Source organism: Tiliqua scincoides, chromosome 6 (assembly GCF_035046505.1).
Source record: "Tiliqua scincoides isolate rTilSci1 chromosome 6, rTilSci1.hap2, whole genome shotgun sequence".
NCBI lineage: Eukaryota > Metazoa > Chordata > Lepidosauria > Squamata > Scincidae > Tiliqua > Tiliqua scincoides.
The window spans coordinates 55,831,214-55,851,470 of NC_089826.1; the positions used below are offsets into that span (position 1 = coordinate 55,831,214).

The 20,257-nt window shown below is 41.4% G+C and overlaps 1 protein-coding gene across 3 annotated transcripts in view; it reads right to left on the minus strand.

Moving 5' to 3' along the window:
• VEGFC (vascular endothelial growth factor C) overlaps positions 1-20,257 on the minus strand; it is a 72,453-nt gene that overhangs the window by 15,797 nt on the left and 36,399 nt on the right. For 2 of the 3 annotated variants that reach the window (XM_066632542.1, XM_066632544.1), the window contains exons 2-4: positions 12,692-12,914; positions 6,610-6,800; positions 420-571 (exon numbers count right to left, since the gene is read on the minus strand). In XM_066632542.1, coding sequence (XP_066488639.1) covers positions 420-571; positions 6,610-6,800; positions 12,692-12,914 — 566 coding nt within the window. The remainder of the gene's footprint in view (positions 1-419; positions 572-6,609; positions 6,801-12,691; positions 12,915-20,257) is intronic. The other variant, XM_066632543.1, reaches the window with a different exon arrangement.

Here is a 20,257-nt window from a genome sequence, read left to right on the forward strand (position 1 = left end):
CAGCTTCCTGTATCTCACAGCGGCCCACCAAATGCCCCAGGGAGCACACCAGATAACAAGAGACCTCATCCTGGTGCCCTCCCTTGCATCTGGCATTCTGACATAACCCATTTCTAAAATTAAATAAATCACATTACAAACTTGTTTTCTCATATTTATCTGAAGTTTTGTATAACTTCATAATATTAGTTGACATTGGGTAGCATCCACAGGATGCTACCTCCATACTCCACAGGAAAGAAATACTCCATAGGAAAATGTTTCCTCCATACTCCACAGGAAAGAAAACTGTAGATTCCATCCAACATGCTCTAATAGCACCAATAATTTTGATTGACTGTCAAAACGGACAACAAATTTAAACTAATTTTAGAGGTTTTCTAATAATACAAGAAGAAATGCATGAGTCTTATACTTACTGAGGTTGTGATACTGACAAGGAGCGTCTAATGATCGAATGAACTTGTCTGTAGACATCCAATTTGGACATGCATCGACAGGATGTATGATTGGCAAAACTGATTGTTACAGGTTTGGGACCCTGAGACAGTGGCACAGTTATTTCAAACAACTGCATCAAAAGGGAAAGGGAAAAGAAAACCTTACTTATAAATCAAGGCACTATTAATAGCAAAAATGAGCATAATAAATAATGCAAATTGTTCTTCATAAAGATTTTTCACATAATTATTAGTGTACAACTCTAAAAAAGTTCATTTTTTCATGATAGAAATTGCTCAGAAGAAGAGTTTATTTCCTTAGTCAAGGTGCCATAGTTTTGCTTCATGCTAGACAGTAGCAGGTCAAGCTTTGTGGGTGAAGTCTACTGTATAAGTGAGCAAGGATACAACATCACAAGTTTAATTACCACAATATGTGTCTTTCCTTTTCTTCAGTAAGAATTAACGACAACCTATGGGAAATGGGGTAAACCTAAGGAAATGGTGTCAGGGTTTCTGGAATTAGAACCAGGACTCTCCAGTCTAGGTTATAGTTAGTAAACTACTGTGTGCTTGAGTATCGGAACTCTCTAACAACAGAAGAAAAAAACACTTGCAATTTTGGTCCCTGTGAGTGGCAGACAATGGCAGATATTGGACTGGCAAAGCCTTGTATATGCAAGTCTGGACTGCAGCCTTTGCTAGTAAACATCAGACTCCAGCTTCCACTCTCTCAAACTAAAGTTACTCCTTAGAAACCTAGCTCATAGATTTACTACATATAGCCATCTAGAACCCTGAACTGGTCTTGACATCAGAAAACAGATGGGTTGGGAGACAGCAGCTATTTTCAACCACTGTGCCATGGCACACTGGTGTGCCGTGAATGGTCTGCAGGTGTGCAGGACTTTGGGGGAGTGTCATTTATTAGTAGGGCCATTGAGAGATGTGAGCTTCCCATCAGCAGCATGGTGTGCCTTGTCAACTGTCAAAAGACTGATGGTGTGCCTTGGCAATTTTAGTCAGCATGCCATGAGACAAAAAAGGTTGAAAATGACTGCTCTAGAGGGTCCAGGTCAGGCTGAACCCGTGAGTTCAGGACCTGCAAATAGTGAAATCTGTGTGTCCTGAATCCATGGATACAGAAGGCCAACCTGTAATTTTTTCCACAAGTGCTACTTTGTTCCACAAGAGTCAGCAGGACATATTGATAACTAAGCAAGCCTTTGGATTTTGTGCATTAGAGATTACAATAAGATATTGCATTAAAAAACTGTGTACATAAAAACGTTCATGACTCCATACATATTGTTTATACTATTTTATACAGGTGTATATAAACTATTATACTATACTATAATATACAGTACATATACATACTTGGAGGTTCCCTTTGGGGTAACCCACCTTGGAGGTTCCCTTTGGGGTATCATGGGGTATCATTAGCAAATAATTAAACATTGTAATAAACAAATATCTGTATTTAGTCCTGTTCTAGGTTTCTCCAGGTCACATTAAAGTATGACAGAATGTTAAGAGAGTGCAATGGAATGTTGAAACCTGAATTTTTAATATATAAATATTGAAATATCTGTCAGCATGCATGAGGAGATAGGGTCTATAAATTACACAACCCCTTGAGGAGGACACAGTGAGTCTTTGTGCTCTCTGCACAGAGGTACGTTACAATCTCCATCTGGTTGCCTGTCGACAAAGACAAGACCATGCAATTTCATAGGTTGCATTGCATTAAACCATTTCTGCCCAACGTTGCATATACACAACAGTGTTCAAATGTGTATACCAGAGGGTTGGGCAGAAATGGGTTAAGTTAAAAAAGGCTCATAACCACAAGTGATATTCAATTAACAGTACAATCCTAAACATGTCTACTCAAAAGTCCCGCTGTGTTCAATGGGCTTACTCCTAGGAAAGTATGTATAAGATTGCAGTCTAAGTTGATGAGTTAAAGGGATACACTCAGCAACGCAATTGGAGAGAGCAGTCTTTGGTGACAGCAAGGCTAGAGTGAGGGAATAGCTGTACTTCTTCTCAGCTGTGTCTCAGATTGCAGCCTATTTACTTCATCCTATAGCAGTGGTTCCCAAACTGTGGGTTGTGATCCAATGTTTGGTGAGTCATGAAACTGATAATACATAAGGAAAATGTATTAAACCCTATCAAAAGTGAAACTGAGCTGCACATGCACATTTACTTGTTAGTAGGAGAATGTACTTCAGTCCACTTTGACGGGCAGGCTGAGGAGAATATAATGCCACCACAATTGCCCCGATTTGATGAACTCAGGTCCAAAAAACACTCAAGAAGTCCCTCCCCAAGCTAACAAGGAAAATTTACTGAGCCCTATGGAAAGCAAAACTGAGCTACACATGTTTGTTTACTCATGAGTAGGCGACCATGTCTTGGCTCTCATCGGAGGCCAGGCAAAGGGGAATGCAAGGCCATCAGAATGATCCCACTCCAATGAATGTGGAACTCAGCAAACACCATAGAAGACGGTTCTCATCACCAACATAGAAAAAAGTATAAAAACAGAAGCCTGAGAAGCTGGTAAAGTGAAACTTTTTGTTTTGGTCTTGTAAAGCTATGTGGGTCCTCACAGAATGTTGTTTTAAAAGTGGAACCTGGTCCTAAAAGGCTTGGGAACCACTGCACTATGGAATTCTAAGGTTCTGGTTCAGTTGCTGCAATAAACCATGATATTAACTATTGCCGCTAGCGGCCCAGATCCAGCAAGTTAGTCACAAAAAGGCTCCACTGAAATCAATATACAGTACCAAGTTTAGAACAACTGAACTGATTTCACTGGGACTTAGTCACGACTGACAGTGCTCTAGATCAAACTACAATGTCTGGAACTCAGTTTCATGCTCTCTTCTCCATTCTAACTTGCATGTACAACCCTCTGAAATGGATTAATTTATTAGGTCAATTAATGCTCCTTTTCTTTAACTAATTAATGCAATTAATGCTGATTATTTGATGATGAACAAGTGTGTATCTTATGCAGACCAACATGTTTGTTCGCTCAGCCAGTTGGATACTGTACTGTGAACTTTTCACCATTGCAGAAATTGTCTGCTCAGAAGCAAACCCCACTGTATTCAGTGGGACTTGGAGCCCAATTATGAACGGCTCATGCTGGTCCACTGCCAGAATGCACTATCAGCAAACATGTCACACATCTGTGATAGTTAGTCATGGCCCAACAACAGAGCTGCCGCAGCACTGGTTGGAGGCCGGCTGGACACCACTCAGCACTCCGGGTGAGTGCAGGGTGGCAGAAAGGTGAGTGGGGGCATAGAGGAGGTGTTCCAGGAGGGGGGGAGGGCAGGGGAAGGTGGTCTTAGAATGTCATGTCCGGTTTTTGGTGGAAACTGGATATGAGGGTTAAAGGCCTTATAAGGCCTTTAGAGGACTGGGGAGGCTGCGTGCAGCCTCTCTGGTCCTCTGAATGCCTCTAGACATGATCAGAGCTCTGCTCCTGTCACGTTCAGAGGGCTATAGGTTCCATAGATTTCATTAGCCATGGATATCAAGGCTCCACCTGTATTGATTTCAGGGGGAAAGACTTAAGAACATGGTAACACTCCTTTTGAAATCAATGATTGATTGATTGAACTCCTATTGAACCGATCACTGTTTAACTTTTAATGGATTGTCTCCTTAAGCAGGATTCTCAAGTTTGTATATATTAATTGATAGCCAGCCTCTAAGTGGAAATTATACATCCAATTCACTTTTGCTTATAATAGAATGCTGCCATTTATCAGTGAAATCAAGATGCACTGTAAAGCATAGAACAAAATCAAAAGAAAATGAGGGACTGTATTTAATGCACATGCTAATAGCAATAACATTTGCGAATTCATCTGTGTTGCTATTTTAAAGGAACAAAAATGCATGGGAAAATAGTCCCATACTTCACAAATGACTCAAGCATTCCAGCAGTGCATATATCTCCAAACTATGCACGTGAACTTAATGTATGTCTCAAATGCTAAAAGACAGTTAAAACTGTCTGCTTGCTTCTGTGAGAAAATACTCATCAACTTTCTTTAAATCTATTCTGAGAAATGTCTTCCCTATGGAGTCCCTTGGGAAAAAATATTAATGCCTTTATAGTGATCTGAGTGATTCCAGAACCTGAATGTTCAGATGTCATGTTGGTTCTCTATTCACTCTTACATGATCCGTAGATTTCTGTTTGAAGGTTCACATCCTTGCTTTAAAAATATTTCTAGTACCCACGGTTGCAGAAATAAGATTAATATAAGATGCATGACCTGCACTTTACTAATATTGAAGGTCAGTAAAAAGAGACTCAAATTCATTGCTGTTTTTTATTCAATGACTGGTATAAAATATTTTAATCATCCATAATTATGAATATTTAAGGGAGGGACTTGGAACACATGTTCATATTCTTCTGAATGTTGAACATAGCAGGACATAATTATGTGAACTTAATTGATTAGATTATGTCTAATCATAGGGTTTATGTTCCCTATAACATATAAGGAAACAGCTAAATAGGGTCCAGTTCTATTGAACTTTCCAGTGCTGATGCAGCCACAATGCAGCCGCATGGTAAGTGAACAAACATTCTCTTAGCTTGAGGAAGCATCTGTGACCCCCCCCCAACTGCAGGATGCAGCGCATGCCCCCTTGTTATGGCTACATTAGTGCTGGGAAGTTGGATAGGATTGGGCCCAACATGCTCCCAAGCCACATCCTGGCATTCACGGTGTATGGAAAATTTGAAACAAAGCATATTGTAAAACATCAAGGCTGCAATCCTATATGCACTTGGAAGTAAGTCCCATTCAGGTCAGTGCAGCTTATTTCTGAATAAAAATGCACAGGACCGCACTGTACACAATGCTAAGGATTCTCTATGTCAACAGATTGTGCATTCTGCCAGCATAGCATACATTCTGGCTGTTGCAAGTGTGACTCAGGGCACAATCCTAAACCTTTATGTCAGTGTTTTCCAGCACTGGCATAGCAGTGCCAATGGGATGTGTGCTGCATCCTGCAGTTAGGTGTCACTCACGGAGGCCTCTTCAAAGTAAGGGAATGTTTGTTGCCTTACCTCAGAGCTGCATTGCCCTTAGGTCAGCGCTGGAAAGCACTGACATAAGGGGTTAGGATTGTGCCCTCAGTCGGATAGCGTGACTTGGCTACCATTGGCAGCGGCAAGTGGAAGAGTATGTGTGATGTGTGGTGATGGACCATGGATGCCCGCCATCTCAGGTAAGACTGTGTGTGGGGTTGAAGGGAGAAGGGGATTGAGTGGAACAGGATGGGGATAGGCAAAATGGGATTGTGATGAGGGTGGGCAGAAGGATGGATTGGACCCAGGAAGGGGGCGATTTCGACAGCAGTGGGTGCCTACCAAATCCTTACCCCCTTATGCGACTTTATATTTATAGATTGTGCTGCAAATGCAGAGCCTATTAATGTTCTAGAAAAAAAAGTGAACAACAGAGCAACATATTTCAAAATATATACAAGCAGCAAATGATACTGAATATGCATGTGACATGCAGATACTTAGGCTTGGATCCAAAGGTACTCTTCCATTAGCAGAGCCTCTGCTGTTCACAGTGGAAGAGTGTTACATGAGAGAAGTGACACCCCCCCATCCAAGTACTTCTGTTTGTGCAACTTTTTGTACAAGACTTTGCACAAGCTCTTTTCAAAATCTTGTTATGACCCACCAGAGTTCATGGGATACAGCTTGTGCCTTTCAGATTGCTTTTTGTATTGTATCACCTTGTTTCTTGTATTGTAACACAACTCACAATGTATTGTGGCACGCTGCAGTGTAAGAAATCTTTTCTTAGTGTTTGCTCAAGAATTCATGGAACAGCCCTAATGCCTTCTCCTTCCATTTAGGATTCTTTGGATACAAGCCTTAGGGTCCAATCCTATTCAACTTTCCAGCACTAGTGCAGCTGCAATGCAGCCCCCAGGTAAGGGAACAAATGTTCCCATATCTTGAGGAAGCTCCTGTGACTGCCTCCCAAACACAGAATGCAGTGCACGCTCCATTGGCACAACTGCACCGGCACTGGAAAATTGGATAGGATTGGGCCCTTAGAAATGAAAACAAGGTCCAAATGTCTCTGAGGTGGCAACCTACCGTTTTGCTGATGTAGCCTGTGCTGATATTCATACACTGCAGCCCTTCACTATTGCAGCAACCTCCACATCTGTAGATGGACACACATGGAGGTTTAAAGAAGGTGTTTGTTGTTGCTCCAAATTCCTTCCCCACATCTACACATACCTCACGTGGCATGCATTGAGTCTTTCTCCACTCATTATCAATACCTGCCAAGTTACAGGGAAAGCTCATAGGTTATAAAACAGTTTTTAAAATAATTCAAAAATCAGATGCCCCCAAAATTTGTTAAAATGTGCTTCTCTGCTACAACTGACCAAGATAATATATTTAATTTTGTGTATATAATTGTTAGAAGATGCAGACTTCTCTTTATACCAGTTTTTAACAGGAAGGTCAGTAATGCAAATAGTTCATGCAGCAAGCCAGAATGATCTCTGGGTGCATTAAATAACCCAGGGCTGTCAAACTCGTTTCATGTAGTGGGCTGAACAGCATTCATGGTGCCTGCTGAGGGCAGGAAGTGACATCATTAACCAGATGTGGCCAGAAATAAGCACTTTGTTCTCCCATAGAAACTCATTAGCTGCAAATGACAGAAGATAAAATGTACAAATCCTGTTCATAATTTAAAGATACGAGATAGCCCAATTATTACACTGGGAGATCCCAGTTATAATGGGGGGTCAGATAAATTGCTTCCAGGGACCGCATCCAGCCTGTGGGCCTCATGTTTGACACCCTTGAACTAAGCTATTCAATACCTAAAAAATACTGTAGCATGCAGGAGGGACTAGGGAAGAATGGGCAAAGGAAGCAAAGACTGAAGAAATGAAAAAGTTAGAAACAAAGGCCTATAACCAGAGGTGAGGAATTGCATTCTGATAGCCAACCAAAGATTTGGCTGTGGGCCTCTAGCACTTGTGTTTTGTATCTTGCTTCTAGTAAGAAAACTGCAGCAAGCAAGGCTGAGGGCGCAATCCTAACTGCACCTTGGGCCAATGCAAGTCCCTTGTGCCAGCCCAGGAGGGTCGCAAACCCTCGTAAGGCACATTTGCATCTCCTTACGAGGAAGCTGCGTCAGCGCAAGATGCGCCGACACACAGAGGCTGAATTCAACCTCCTTGGTGGCTTCCTCGCCGAGTCTTGTGTCAGCCCGGCTGGGCAGACACAAGAGGAGAAGGTAGGGGGATGCAGGGAGGAGGCGTTCCTGGGTAGGGGGAGGGCAGTGGGTGGCCCCAGGGGTGGGCAGGCAGGGAGAGGGAGACGGGGCTGGGATCTGGCAGTTATGCAAGATCCCAGCTCCCATTCCTGGGGAGAATGGAGCGGTTTCAAGCCACTCCGCTCTCCTCAGACTTGTGTCACCTCCAGAGGTGGTGCAAATCTGAGGAGACCCATAGGGGTCAGCAGCCCTTACCCAGGGGTAAGGGGAAAAGTTTCCCCTTGCCTCTGCTAAGCCTCTTCTGGCCACAATCCTACGCTGGATAGCGCAGGATAGAATTGCGCCCTTAAACACCAAATTGCATCTCTATTTTCAGATGGTGTTAGTTTTTGCTTCTGTTATTTCTTCCTTCACTTCTCTCTCTTAACTTAATTTCCTCCATCCCTCTCCCTTCTGCAGTGGTGTCGCCAGGGAGGTGTGGGGGGTGCGGGCTGCACCGGCTGACGTGCACAGGGGGGTGACATACTAAAATCGCGGTGGTTAGGAGTAACCCCATCATATTATATACCGTTGGATGTGGAATTTTGAGTGGAACACAATGCAAAAAACCATAGTGAAATATCTCCTTTCTAGCAAAAGTTATGGCCAAAAAACTGGAGAACAAAAATGCATGGATCCCTATAGAAAGTGAGCCGTATTGTGTGCTTACTCACGAGTAAACAAACTTGCCTTAGTCCATCGGAAAGGGCAGGCTGAGAGGAAGCCAATGACACCAGAATGGTCCTGATCCAATGAATGCAGCCCCCAAAAACACCTGAGAAGGAAGTACCTCCCTTCAAGCAGGTGAATGTATTGAGCTCTATGGAAAGCAAAACTAAGTCTCATGGTTACGTTTACTCACGAGTAAGCAAACGTCCCTTGGCTGGTGTGGAAGATCAGGTGAAGGAGAGTGCAAGGTTACCAGAATGGTCCTGATCCTATGCACCTGCAGCTAAACAAGTGGTCCAGAAGGCAGCCTCCCCCCCCCCAATATAAAGGATCAAAATAGAGGCTTTAGTTGATAAGATGAACTTTTTTGAGACCTGCAAAGCCAGGTGGATCCTGACAGTGATCTGGTTTAAACAGAAGTTCTTAAATTGAACTGGGCACTGGGTAGGGCAGAAAACCTCCTGATTGGGGATGGACAGACATTGCAGGCAGACTACAGAGGAAATTCACTTGGTGGAACAGGGCTGGCTTCTGCTTATTTAATTATTTGTTTTACTTTAATTATTTATACTTATTTATTTTAATTTGCCTGATGATGTCGATTCCACCATGACATCACTTCTGGTGGGTCTTGGACAGATTGTCATTCTAAAAAGTGGGTCCCAGTGCTAAAAGTCTGAGAACTGCTGCAATAAGGTGTTAGTAAGTTGACACCCGGGGCGGGGGTGTGACACCACTAGTGACCAAAATCACTAAAATCACATTTTGGAGGAATAATACTATCGTGTTATATATCAATCAATGTGTAATTTCATGCAGAATGCAATGAAACAAACCGAATTGACATAACTGTGTTCTATCAAAAGGTACAGCCAAAAAACCAGTGGGGGTGGGGCGATGGTACATCACCACGCCCACCACTTGGGTTGTTGCCCCGCCCACTGCATGGGGGGTGACGCGCTGGCATCCTGCATGGGGGGTGACACGAACCCTAGTGATGCCACTGCTTCTATGGACAAAGTTATGTGAAACATAAAAGGTCTTGCAACTGTAAGCATACAGCAATGTTATTATCAAACTGTTCTGTGTCAAGGTTGCAACAGCTGTGGAGATAACTTAGTTTAAAAATTTTCATAGAAGAAACTTCATGATCACTATGGCAATTATGGGTTTGGTTCAGTTAATTTCTGCTGCAATGCATGTAGCAGGACACACACTGGATCTGGAATTTACTGGTGGGCAAAATGATGGTAATATGAATGTGTAGAAGATGAAGATCACTCCTTTGTCATGGGCAGATCACGTCCTGGTAGAGTTTAGGCTGATTGTGGCCCCTTACCTCTGCAGAGGTAGTGGGCCAGATGTGATGGTTTGCCCCTGAAGTTGATTGATCCTGAAAGATTCATGAGAGTTCTGGGGGCTTTTCCTGTTGCTAGGGCTGGTGGTGGTAAGAGATCACTGCTTGCTGCAGACCTAAGGTGGCTCCCTGGTTTTCGGAGGAGCTGAAGGCAATGAAGAAGTTTGGCAGATATCTTTCATCTTTGATGCATAGGGGTATTCCCAGTGCCACTAAGGCAAGCGGTGATTTGCCTCCTTTTGAATAAATCCTCCTTGGATCCAACCATATTAACTCTAACCACTTCCGGGCAAGGTAATAAAGCAGCTCCAGAGGGTTCTGGATAACACTGATGGTTCTAGATCCCTTTGAATTTTCACTTCAGACAGGGCTTTGGCATGGAAACAGCCTTGTTGCCCTAGAACAGGGGTCTCCAAACCCTGACCCCGGGAGCCAGATGCGGCCCGCAGCAAGCCTCTTTCCAGCCCGCGGCCAACCTCTTGTGCCCTGAAACTCTCTGGCCCACTCAACTGAACATGACTAGAACTGTGCTCTGATTGTGTCTGGAGGGTGTTCTGAAGGCCAGAGAAGTTGAATGAATGAGCCCATTCATTCATTTAAGTTCCATCTTTAATTTATGTATTTAAATTTTATATTTAAATTTTTTTCCTTCATGCCACACCAGATATTTGATGCAGCCCTCTGGCCAAAAAGTTTGGAGACCCCTGCCCTAGAATATGATCCAGATCAGGGCTGCTGGTCCAGTGGCCAGATCCAGGGTTCGGATGGATCTGTCCACTGATGAGTGGACCTTTTCGTTCCACCTCTGTGAGGCTCCTCTGCTGGGTAGACCTGGGAACCAAGACATTCTGGGCAATCACATCTGCCCAAACGTCCTATTGCACAGCCTGTACAAAAGCCTGTATTGTACAATCCCTGTACTTCTACACATATGAGAGAGACAAGCTGATATACCCAGAGATGTGTGCTGGTGTTCTTATGGAAAAAATGTCAAGGAAAACTCTCACAAAGTCAGAGCTTGTTTTTATATCCAAAACAAAGTGTTTCATGAACACAGATGGGCTGGCCAAGGTAGCTGCTTTGCGTAGTTCTGGTAGTGAAGTTCCCTTAGAAAAAGTAGAAATTGTGGCAATTTTTCTAGTTAAAAAGACTTCTAACAGCACACAGGAGAGATTGTCTTGCCAGCTCATAATACAATTTAAGAATGGAAAAAATTGAGAGCAAACAAAAAAGGTCTTTTTCAACCCCTCCCTCCACGAAGGAAAAGGTCTTAAATTGATTTGAAAAGCAGCTGTTCTGTCCAGAAAGATCAAATGCCTCCTGACATCCATTGCAGGAGGTACACTCATCCTCATTCTTATGGTTTTTAAAGATGACCAAAAAAACCAAATTATGGTTGAGAGGAAATATTAAGTAAACTTAGGGAAGAATGACTGATCAGGACATGACATAACATTGTCTGTGCTGACACAAAAATAAGGTGGATCTGAATGTACAGCACAAAGTTCCGTAGGCCTCCTTTCCAAAGTACTGACCACCAAAAAGGCCATTTTGAGGGACAGAAACAGAGAACATCAAAGGTTCAAAATGCTCTGCATAAGTTGAGTTAGAATGAAGAGAAAACTCTCAGAATGGGTGCCACTCCAAAATGCTCCATAGGCTGGAAGAGTAGCTTATGAATTTGGTTAGTATAAGGTTGATAATGAAAGCAGGAATCAACCGTATGTTTTTCCTTAAACAGTGCTTACTGCCATCCCTGAAACAAGTGTTTCGCAAACTAGGAAGAGTCGTGTGGATGTTCCTGGGACTCACAGGAAGCAGTTTCCCTGTAAGCTGTGCAGCTGGAACTGAAGCTCCACGCAGCTTTCTTCTCGGCACGCTGGAGCTCAGTGATAATCATTATGTAATTGCTGAGCACTTTAGCATTTTTAGAATTATTATTATTAACATGTACATTAACATTATTATTACTAATAATAACTACATGGGTTGCCAGACTGTATTTAGGGTCACGGTCAAAACGGTTTGGAGAAACACTGCCCAAAATTGCTGTTGTCATCACAGGTGGGAACTTTATGCCCACAGTCCAGCACTTCTTCAAAGAGGTGCCACATGTACATGGACAAAACAAAAGGGTAATTGAAAATGCAATGATAGTCACTGTTTACAATAGAAATGGTAAACTAGAAAAACACGTGACTAAAAGAGAGTAAAAAAAAAAAAGAGGGGTTCACAGAGCTTGTTGAGGAGAAATTTCTCCACCTAAAATTTTCCACATTGTTGTCAATGTGCCATTGGGGGAAAAAAGTGAGCACAAATGCAAGTATCCTGTCCATCAAGGCAGACATAAAAAAGAACTGTTCTCCTGGTGGGGGGAAGGGCATCAATATATACTTCTGGGCTTGAGCTCTAGAAAGTTCTTGAATGCTGCTTTGGGTAGGCACAGAACCTATGAATAGGCCAGCACAGAAACCACAAAAAAGCCTGACTGAAGAACATCTAGACTCAGGCCTATTTAAGTGCTCCTTAATTGTTACTCTCTGGACTTCCCAGGAGGAATGGGATACTATATCCTGCTCCTCAGGTCACGAGAGACACAAAACTAATTTGCTGTACCCTAGAGGCTGCATCAGGAAAGGTGATAATTGTATCAACTGGACCAAATGTCTTCTGCTTTTTAATATTAGTTTCCATTTCTCTTCAGCACTCTAATCCAAGCAACTTTGGGCTATGATTGTCCTCAATCTTTTATTAATATGTCTTAGCAGTTTTTGTTTTTCAGTGCTGAGATTTCAAAGGGTATTTGACAGAGCCTATATACTCCAGCACTTTGATTTACAGTATTTGGTAAACACCAAACTTCCAGCACTTACTTTTCAAGATCTCTGCGTTATAATGCGCTGCAGCAAATTTTATTGGATTTGAATCCTCTGATCTTGCATCGAAGCTGGACTGTTCCCTATTGTGTTGCCAGCTCCCTTTCCTCAGCTGACATTTGAACATTTTCCAGTATTCTGGATAAAGTACTGTCATGAGTTCATCCACACTGGAGACAGACCGTAACTGCTCTTCTAGCTCTTTGCTTGCATAAGTCTGCTGAAGAAATAGGACAAAATAATTACTTTTCACATTAGACACATTTTAGATGTATTATGATCTGCTATATTTACATTAGATAAAGTACTCCATTTGTATCTTACTGCAACAAAACGAAACAAGACCACAACCCAAACACTTCTTACAGAGGAAATATGCAGTGGAACTGTGTGTTCATGTTCCCTCACTGCAGAAGAAAAAGCACACTGACATTTGAACTCAAGACAGACTTCAACTGCTGTTTCCTTATCTTGCTGAAACTCCATGACAAAGATTTAGCATGCAGTGAAAATGGTGCAGCTTAAGCTAAAGAAAAATCAGTGTTTAAAAATAAAATAACAAAAAGTAAAAACACACAATAATGAGAAGCGCTCGTTCTTCTATAGTGTTTCGTAGCGCCACTTTTGAGGTTATTTAGATTTGTAATGGTTAAACAATTTCATCAATTCACAAAAAAGGCTCTGAAATGCAGACACAAACATACTTTTGAACTGCAATAATATAATGCAAATAACTAGGCTTCTGTGAAACAAGATCTAAAAATTGCTGATATACAAATAAAGCATTCCTATGATTCTGTGTTATAGACAAGTTGACATCTCATTTCATCCAGACAATTATAGAAAGGTGAAATTGTATTGTTTCTAAATACAAGGGAAAGTCAGATCCTCCTCAAATGCTGACTGCAGTAAAATGTTTGCTTTTTTTCATGGTGCTTCATTGGGACTGTGTCCAGATTGTTGGGTCCAGGGAGGACAAACAGCTATTTCTGCACACTTGCATATCTATGTTCCTCCTCTAGGTGCCTGTTGGTAGAGATTGAGACTCAGGAGCTTACTTCTCTCTGCTGGGCTGTCTGGGGCAGGGGGGGGGGGTGTAGAGCACAGAAAGAAGCAGTGGCTTATACTTCCTCCTTTTGAGAAGTGCTAGAGAGCCCAAACCCTTCCTACCATGTCACCCAAAAAGAGGGAGTGGGAGAGAGCACCATCTGCCACTTCTGCCCATTTCCTTGCTTTCTGAAGGCATACTGAATATCCATTAGAACCAGATTTTAAACCTGATTGGTTTAAAATTGGGAAAGGAGTACGACAAGGCTGTATATTGTCTCCCTGCTTATTAAAACAATACTAACTAAAATGAATTGGAATAAAGAAAATGGATGAAATATGTGATTTTAACAAATGACGCTTTTCAACAAATGTAATCATGGCATGAAAAAATATCCTGCAGACCTCATGGATCAGTGTGCTATATAATTGCTACTTTATAATTCATCATACAGTTGCTAAAGGTGGGATAAAATGGTTTTATTTTTTCATGGATTATGGTGTTTTCCAAACGTTAGACGTGCAGAGTGGTGTTATGTCTTTTTATTCAAAATTTACAATTATAAATTCTAATTGCTTTAAACGTGTACTTGGTAAGTTATATAGGTGGTATAGCAGATGCAGCCACAGTCATTATCCATGCACCCCCTTTAAATAATGAACAAAAACCAAATAAAATGGTTTATGGTTTTTCACAGATTTTGAGTTTTTGTTTTGTTTTGACAAAAGTGAGACAGAAAGCGGCATTATGTGCTTTAATTTTGTTATCACCGTTTTGTCCCACCTCTAATAACTGCTAGCTATTAGACCATGTTCTGCTGCCTTACATCTCAGCCCACACCAGATAGAATGCTGAAGAGTTACATAAATCAGCACAGGCTAACCTGTTCTGCTAAACATGCTCTCTGAGGTCAATGGGGTTCAGAATTCCTATCTGATTATTTGTGTTCTAAACTTATTTAAAGAAAGCAATTCAACTGAGTAATCACCTCAGCTTTCCTCTTGTAACATGAAACCTGGCACTTGTGTATATCCTCTGTTTTGTATGAATAAGAAAATTCGAGGACTGCTAACCTTTAGAAAGTTGGAAGAGGTAAGGGCTCACACCCAGCTGTTAAAGATGCATGTTAAAATGTAATACACACATCTGTTTCTGAGAGAAGTTGTAAAGGTTACCCCAGAAGTTGCATATATTATTGCTTCCGTATGTCACTTCCAAGCTTAAGATGACATATGTGAACACCTGCATTTTCTTCCCCTAGAATAGGAAGAAGTCTGGAGAATTCCAGTTCTTAATGTGCTACTTGCTTATAGTTTTCTGTGTCCTGTAGTTTGTTTTTATAGGTTTTTCCAAATTGTTTTTAGGATAGTTTTATGATTATATATTTTCTGTTAGCTGACTTGGGCGCCTACATAAGGGGGAGAAAGACAGGATATAAAGTCATTAAACAAACAAGTCAACAAACTTCTTCTCCAAGCAATTTTTAAAAGTCTTATATCAGCTTTATATCAAAATGCAAAGGGAAAGAATGAAAAATCATAGTGAAATATGAACAAAAAAAATGTAAAGACTAATAAATGGAAGAAACTAGAGAGGAAATAAACTGCATGCCAACTTCTTTGGGTTATAAAATTCTTATAACCATAACTGTGGTATCTTAAAATGGATAGCCAAATCCAGCCTATGGGCATAATCCTAACCCACTTTTCAGCACCAGCATAAGGGCAATGCAACTCTGAGGGAAGGGAACAAACATTCCCTTACTTTGAGGAGGGCTCCGTGAGTGTCACCCAGCTAAAGGATGCAGCACACGTCCCATTGGCACTACTATGCCAGGTTGGTTAGGATTTGGGTCTAAATCCCCATCTAGCGCTGCTGATGTGGGCTATGCTGCATCCTGCAGGGGATTTTTGGCTGTGGAAGTCTCCTTCAGGTAAGGAAACATTTGTCCCCTTGCCATGAGGTAAGCCCCAGCAGCCATAATGGGTCGACCTGAATCTGCAGCGTGAGTCTGTGTTGATCTGTGCAGGTAGATCAGGCCTGGGAAGGGCCTCAGGATTTGGTGTGCACCGGTGTGGCTGATCTTGCTGCCTCCTGGGCCCTATCCACTCACCCTGCCCCATTTTTCCGAGTTCTGTCCTTCCCCCGCACTTGTGCTGGACTTATTTGTTCTGGTGGACCTCTGTTGCTCTGCTGGTGCCAGCGGGAAGGTTATAGCCTCCCCTCTAGCACGTCTGGGCCTTGTGCTGCTGTAAAGTACTTCATGGTGCTTTTGCTGCAATGCATGCCAGTGGAACACGTGTTCTGCTAGGCCCTTGATAGGTTTGGCTGTTATTGTAAAAAGTTTTCATGGACTGGAACCCACTTTAATCAGGTGCATGAACTGTTATCTGCAGTTGAGGTATGTACATGCACATATGAATATAGAGAAAAAAGGTTGTAAGAAGTGGGTTAAAAGCCCATGAAAAAGTATGAACTGGCAGTAGAGTTCCGTCACATAACTATGGAAAACCTCAGCATGAGAAGAGAGACCTATTTATCACAGAAGACAGTGTGAAACTACTTTGCTTGCTATGCTGATTTAACACCTAAAGAGAGTTTTCTTTTTCAGATTAAAACAAATTGTTTTTGAAGGTGCATTATACCATAACAAATGCCATACTTTGCAGGGATGCCCAAACCCCGGCCCTGGGGCCACTTGCGGCCCTCGAGGTCTCTCAATGCGGCCCTCAGGGAGTCCTCAGTCTCCAATGAGCCTCTGGCCCTCTGGAGATTTGTTGGGGCCTGCTCTGGCCCAATGCAACTGATCTCAGCGTGAGGGCGACTGTTTGACCTCTCGCGTGAGCTGTGGAATGAGGGCTCCCTCCACTGCTTGTTGTTTCATGTCTGTGATGCAGTAGCGGCATCCAACAAAAGGCCAGCCTTGCTTTGTGCAAGGCCTTTTATAGGCCTTGAGCTATTGCAAGACCTTCATTCATTCGTATAAGTTCATCTTTAATATATTTATGTAAACTTATGTAAATTTATTCAAATTTTAAATGTAAATTCATTCTTTTTTTCCCTGGCCCCCGACACAGTGTCAAGAGAACTGATGTGGCCCTCCTGCCAAAAACTTTGGACACCCCTGCTTTACAGCAGTGATTTTCAACCTTTTTCGTCTCACAGCACACTGACAAGGACTAAAATTGTCAAGGCACACCATCAGTTTTTTGACAATTGGCAAGGCAAACCATGCTGTTCATGCAGAGCTTATATTCCCCAATTGCACTACTAAAAAAATTACCCTCCCACAAACTCCTGTGGCATTCCTGCAGATCATCTGCAGTACACCAGTGTGCCACGGCACAGTGGTTGAAAATGGCTGCTTTAGAGAATTATTGTACTGAGATTTTTCCTGCCACTTAGGTAGATCAATACAGTGGCTTGAAGTAGAGTTGCTCTGTGCTGCTCGAGCATAATGGCCAGATCCTATGCCCACCTTCCGCTCCCCGCCCACCTGCTCCAGAATGCCTCCTTCCCACCTCCTCCCTGCCCTCCATAGAGCCTTGCGTCGGATGAGCTCAGTCGACGCAAAGTTCGCTCCCTCCATTGGTGTGGAGGCTGAACACAGCCTCTGGCCCAGCCAACTCTCAAGGAGGCGCAAACGTGCCTTACGGCACATTTGTGACCCTCCTGAACTGGCACAAGGGACTTTCGCCGGCCCAAGGGCAAGTCAGGATTGTGACCTAAGCTAAATGACATAAGAAAATCAGTTTTACATATATCAGCTAACTGATATATGTAAAAAGTTATGTTCCTACAGTCTATTTCTGGTCACAAAAAATTCACTAAACCTCTAAATAAAGACCCAAAACACTTCTAATATTAAACATTAAAATAAATATAAGCTTTCTGGGCTGGAGAAAACCCACACAGACATGGAGAGAACATGCAAACTCCACACAGACAGTGGCCCCGGCCAGAAATCGATTATTTTTTCTCATCAACTTTATAATGAAATGACTTTGAATTAAACAACTTTAAGTGAGGTATTACCATCTCAGTGGTAGAGATTATTCCAGTCCCAGATAGCTGCAATTGTTAACTATCTCTTAAAATCAGTTTTCTGTAATTGACATTGAAAAAATTATTCAAGGAACCTAATATATAAACTATTTTATGTCCTCATGTCCAAAGAATTTTAGAAATGTATGAAATTCCTCCTTGTCCTGTCTTGTCATGTTTTAATAGCACTGCAGATAGATATGTTGGTGCAGTGTTTAAGATTAGGATGTAAACTACTTCAAGAGGAAATAAACCAGTATAAGTGATTCAAGCATTGCACAGATAACAGGAAGAAATGTATTGAATGTATATATTTGTACAGCAAGACTATAATTTGCTAAAAGAAATGGTCACGAATTTGGCTAAGGCATAAAGTAAAATGTAGTTTATATTTTCACTTTGACTGTTTTATTTAAACTATCCCTGGTGCCCTTCATTATTAATTATAAAGGTCAAAATACTTAATACTTGGCTGAACTTGTACTAAGTAACTGATGGTGGGCCACGCAAGAATAAAACTAAATACATTTATAATGATTATAGTTGTCAGCGGATTTCATTTTCAAGTATTTGTTGACACAGCTTTTAATGGAAAAATGATGTCTATCATTAACCTCTGTGTTTTGTTTTGTTTTTTTCATACTGGACAAGTTGGCTAACTGAAATATATTATAATCAACTAAAGACACTGGGATATGTTAATGTTAAAATAAAGAGAAGACGGACATTTTAAAATGCCTATTAATGATTATTAAAAGTCACCTTAAACATTCTCTTAAGAACGGAGAATAATTTTTGCATTAAAACATATTCCAGTGCTTAACTTTTGGTTCTTAACTAACAACATTATGATGTGCAATGATGGAAATAAAACAACTTTACACTGAAGCGCTGAAATATAAGTCCTGTTTGGGCACAGTGGCAGATATTGATGAAATTGTCGATAGCGCAAGATATAAATATTTATTTAAAAGTACGGCACAATTTTATTACCATCTACTTCCTTATCTGAATAGGGCACAGTTGGTCCCATATATTACATACATTACTTGGAGCAGCCAGCTTTCCCATGCGTATAGCCTTCCACAAATGGAAAAGCTGCTGATGGGAGACCACAGGAAGTAGCCTTATACAGAATAAGACCATTTGTCCATCTGGCTAAGTATTTTTTGCACGGTAACAGCCTGGCTCTCTATGGTTTGCAGATGCCTGCAGATACCAGGGATTTAAACTTGGGATCTTCTACATCACCAATTTTTAAACTTTTTCATCTCATTGCACACTAGACACTAAAATTGTCAAGGCACACCATCCTTTTCTGACAATTAACAAGGCACACCGTGCTCCCAGTAGGGGGCCTACATCCTCTAATGGCTCTACTAATAAATGACACCCCTTCCCCCAACTCCTGCAGCACACCTGTGGACATTCATAGCACATTCAAGTCTGGTTGAAAAATTGCTGAAGTAATACTTTCATTGAGCTATGGCCTTTCCCCAAAGGAAGGGAGAGTATAATTGATAAACAAATGCAAGAATATAGTAGGGGACTGAAATGTCCCCTGTTATCATAGGAAACTGCCATACATCGTATTGGATCATCTAGCTCAGTGTTGCCTATGCATACTAGCTTTGAGTCTCCAGATTCCAGAGAGAAGCCTTTCCCAGTGCTACTTGGACATGCCAGGAATTGAACAGTCACATGATACTTCACAAAAATATCAAAAACATTATTTCATCTAGTTTTGGACAGATATGATGTCACTGCACTTAATTTATTCCTCTAAAAGTGTACTTTATTCACACAGTGCAATCAAGTTCTCCATACCTTTCTCACAGTATTTTTTGAAAATACATTTAGAGCTATTACAAGATGAATCCAACATAAAGGGAAGCATATGGTAAATAAGTAATATGTCAGTGGCATTACCCTGGAAAATAACAGGCCATTTAAAAATAAATAAAATAAACACAAAATAATATAGCAACTGCATATAAAAGGCCTGAGAGGATGGTGGGGCATGATACAGATAAAGGAGATATGAAAACAAACCTATCAAATATCTTTTTAAATTAAAGATATTTAAAATCAAAAGATGAGGTAAACTTGCCGTGCTCTAATTCTATGGTCATAGTAGTATGTACTTTTCTACATGATTTACTTACTCTGTATAATTATATATTTGAAGAGTTGTTATGCCTGTAGATGTAAACAACAGGCAGATTAGGGGCATACACGGGCCTGTGTGCAACTCAAACAAGCCAGGAAGTGGCTGGCAGAACACCAAGCCTCTTGCTGACTTTAATTCATTCTTCTGCATACTTATATCATACTGGTCTCTTAGCAGCTGTTATGTTTAATATTTTCTTTAGTTTTTTGATCTCACTTATTTAGTAGTAGTTTGACCCTTGAAGTCAATTTATGTGAGTGACAATATATGGACACAGAACTTATAAAATAGAATACATACT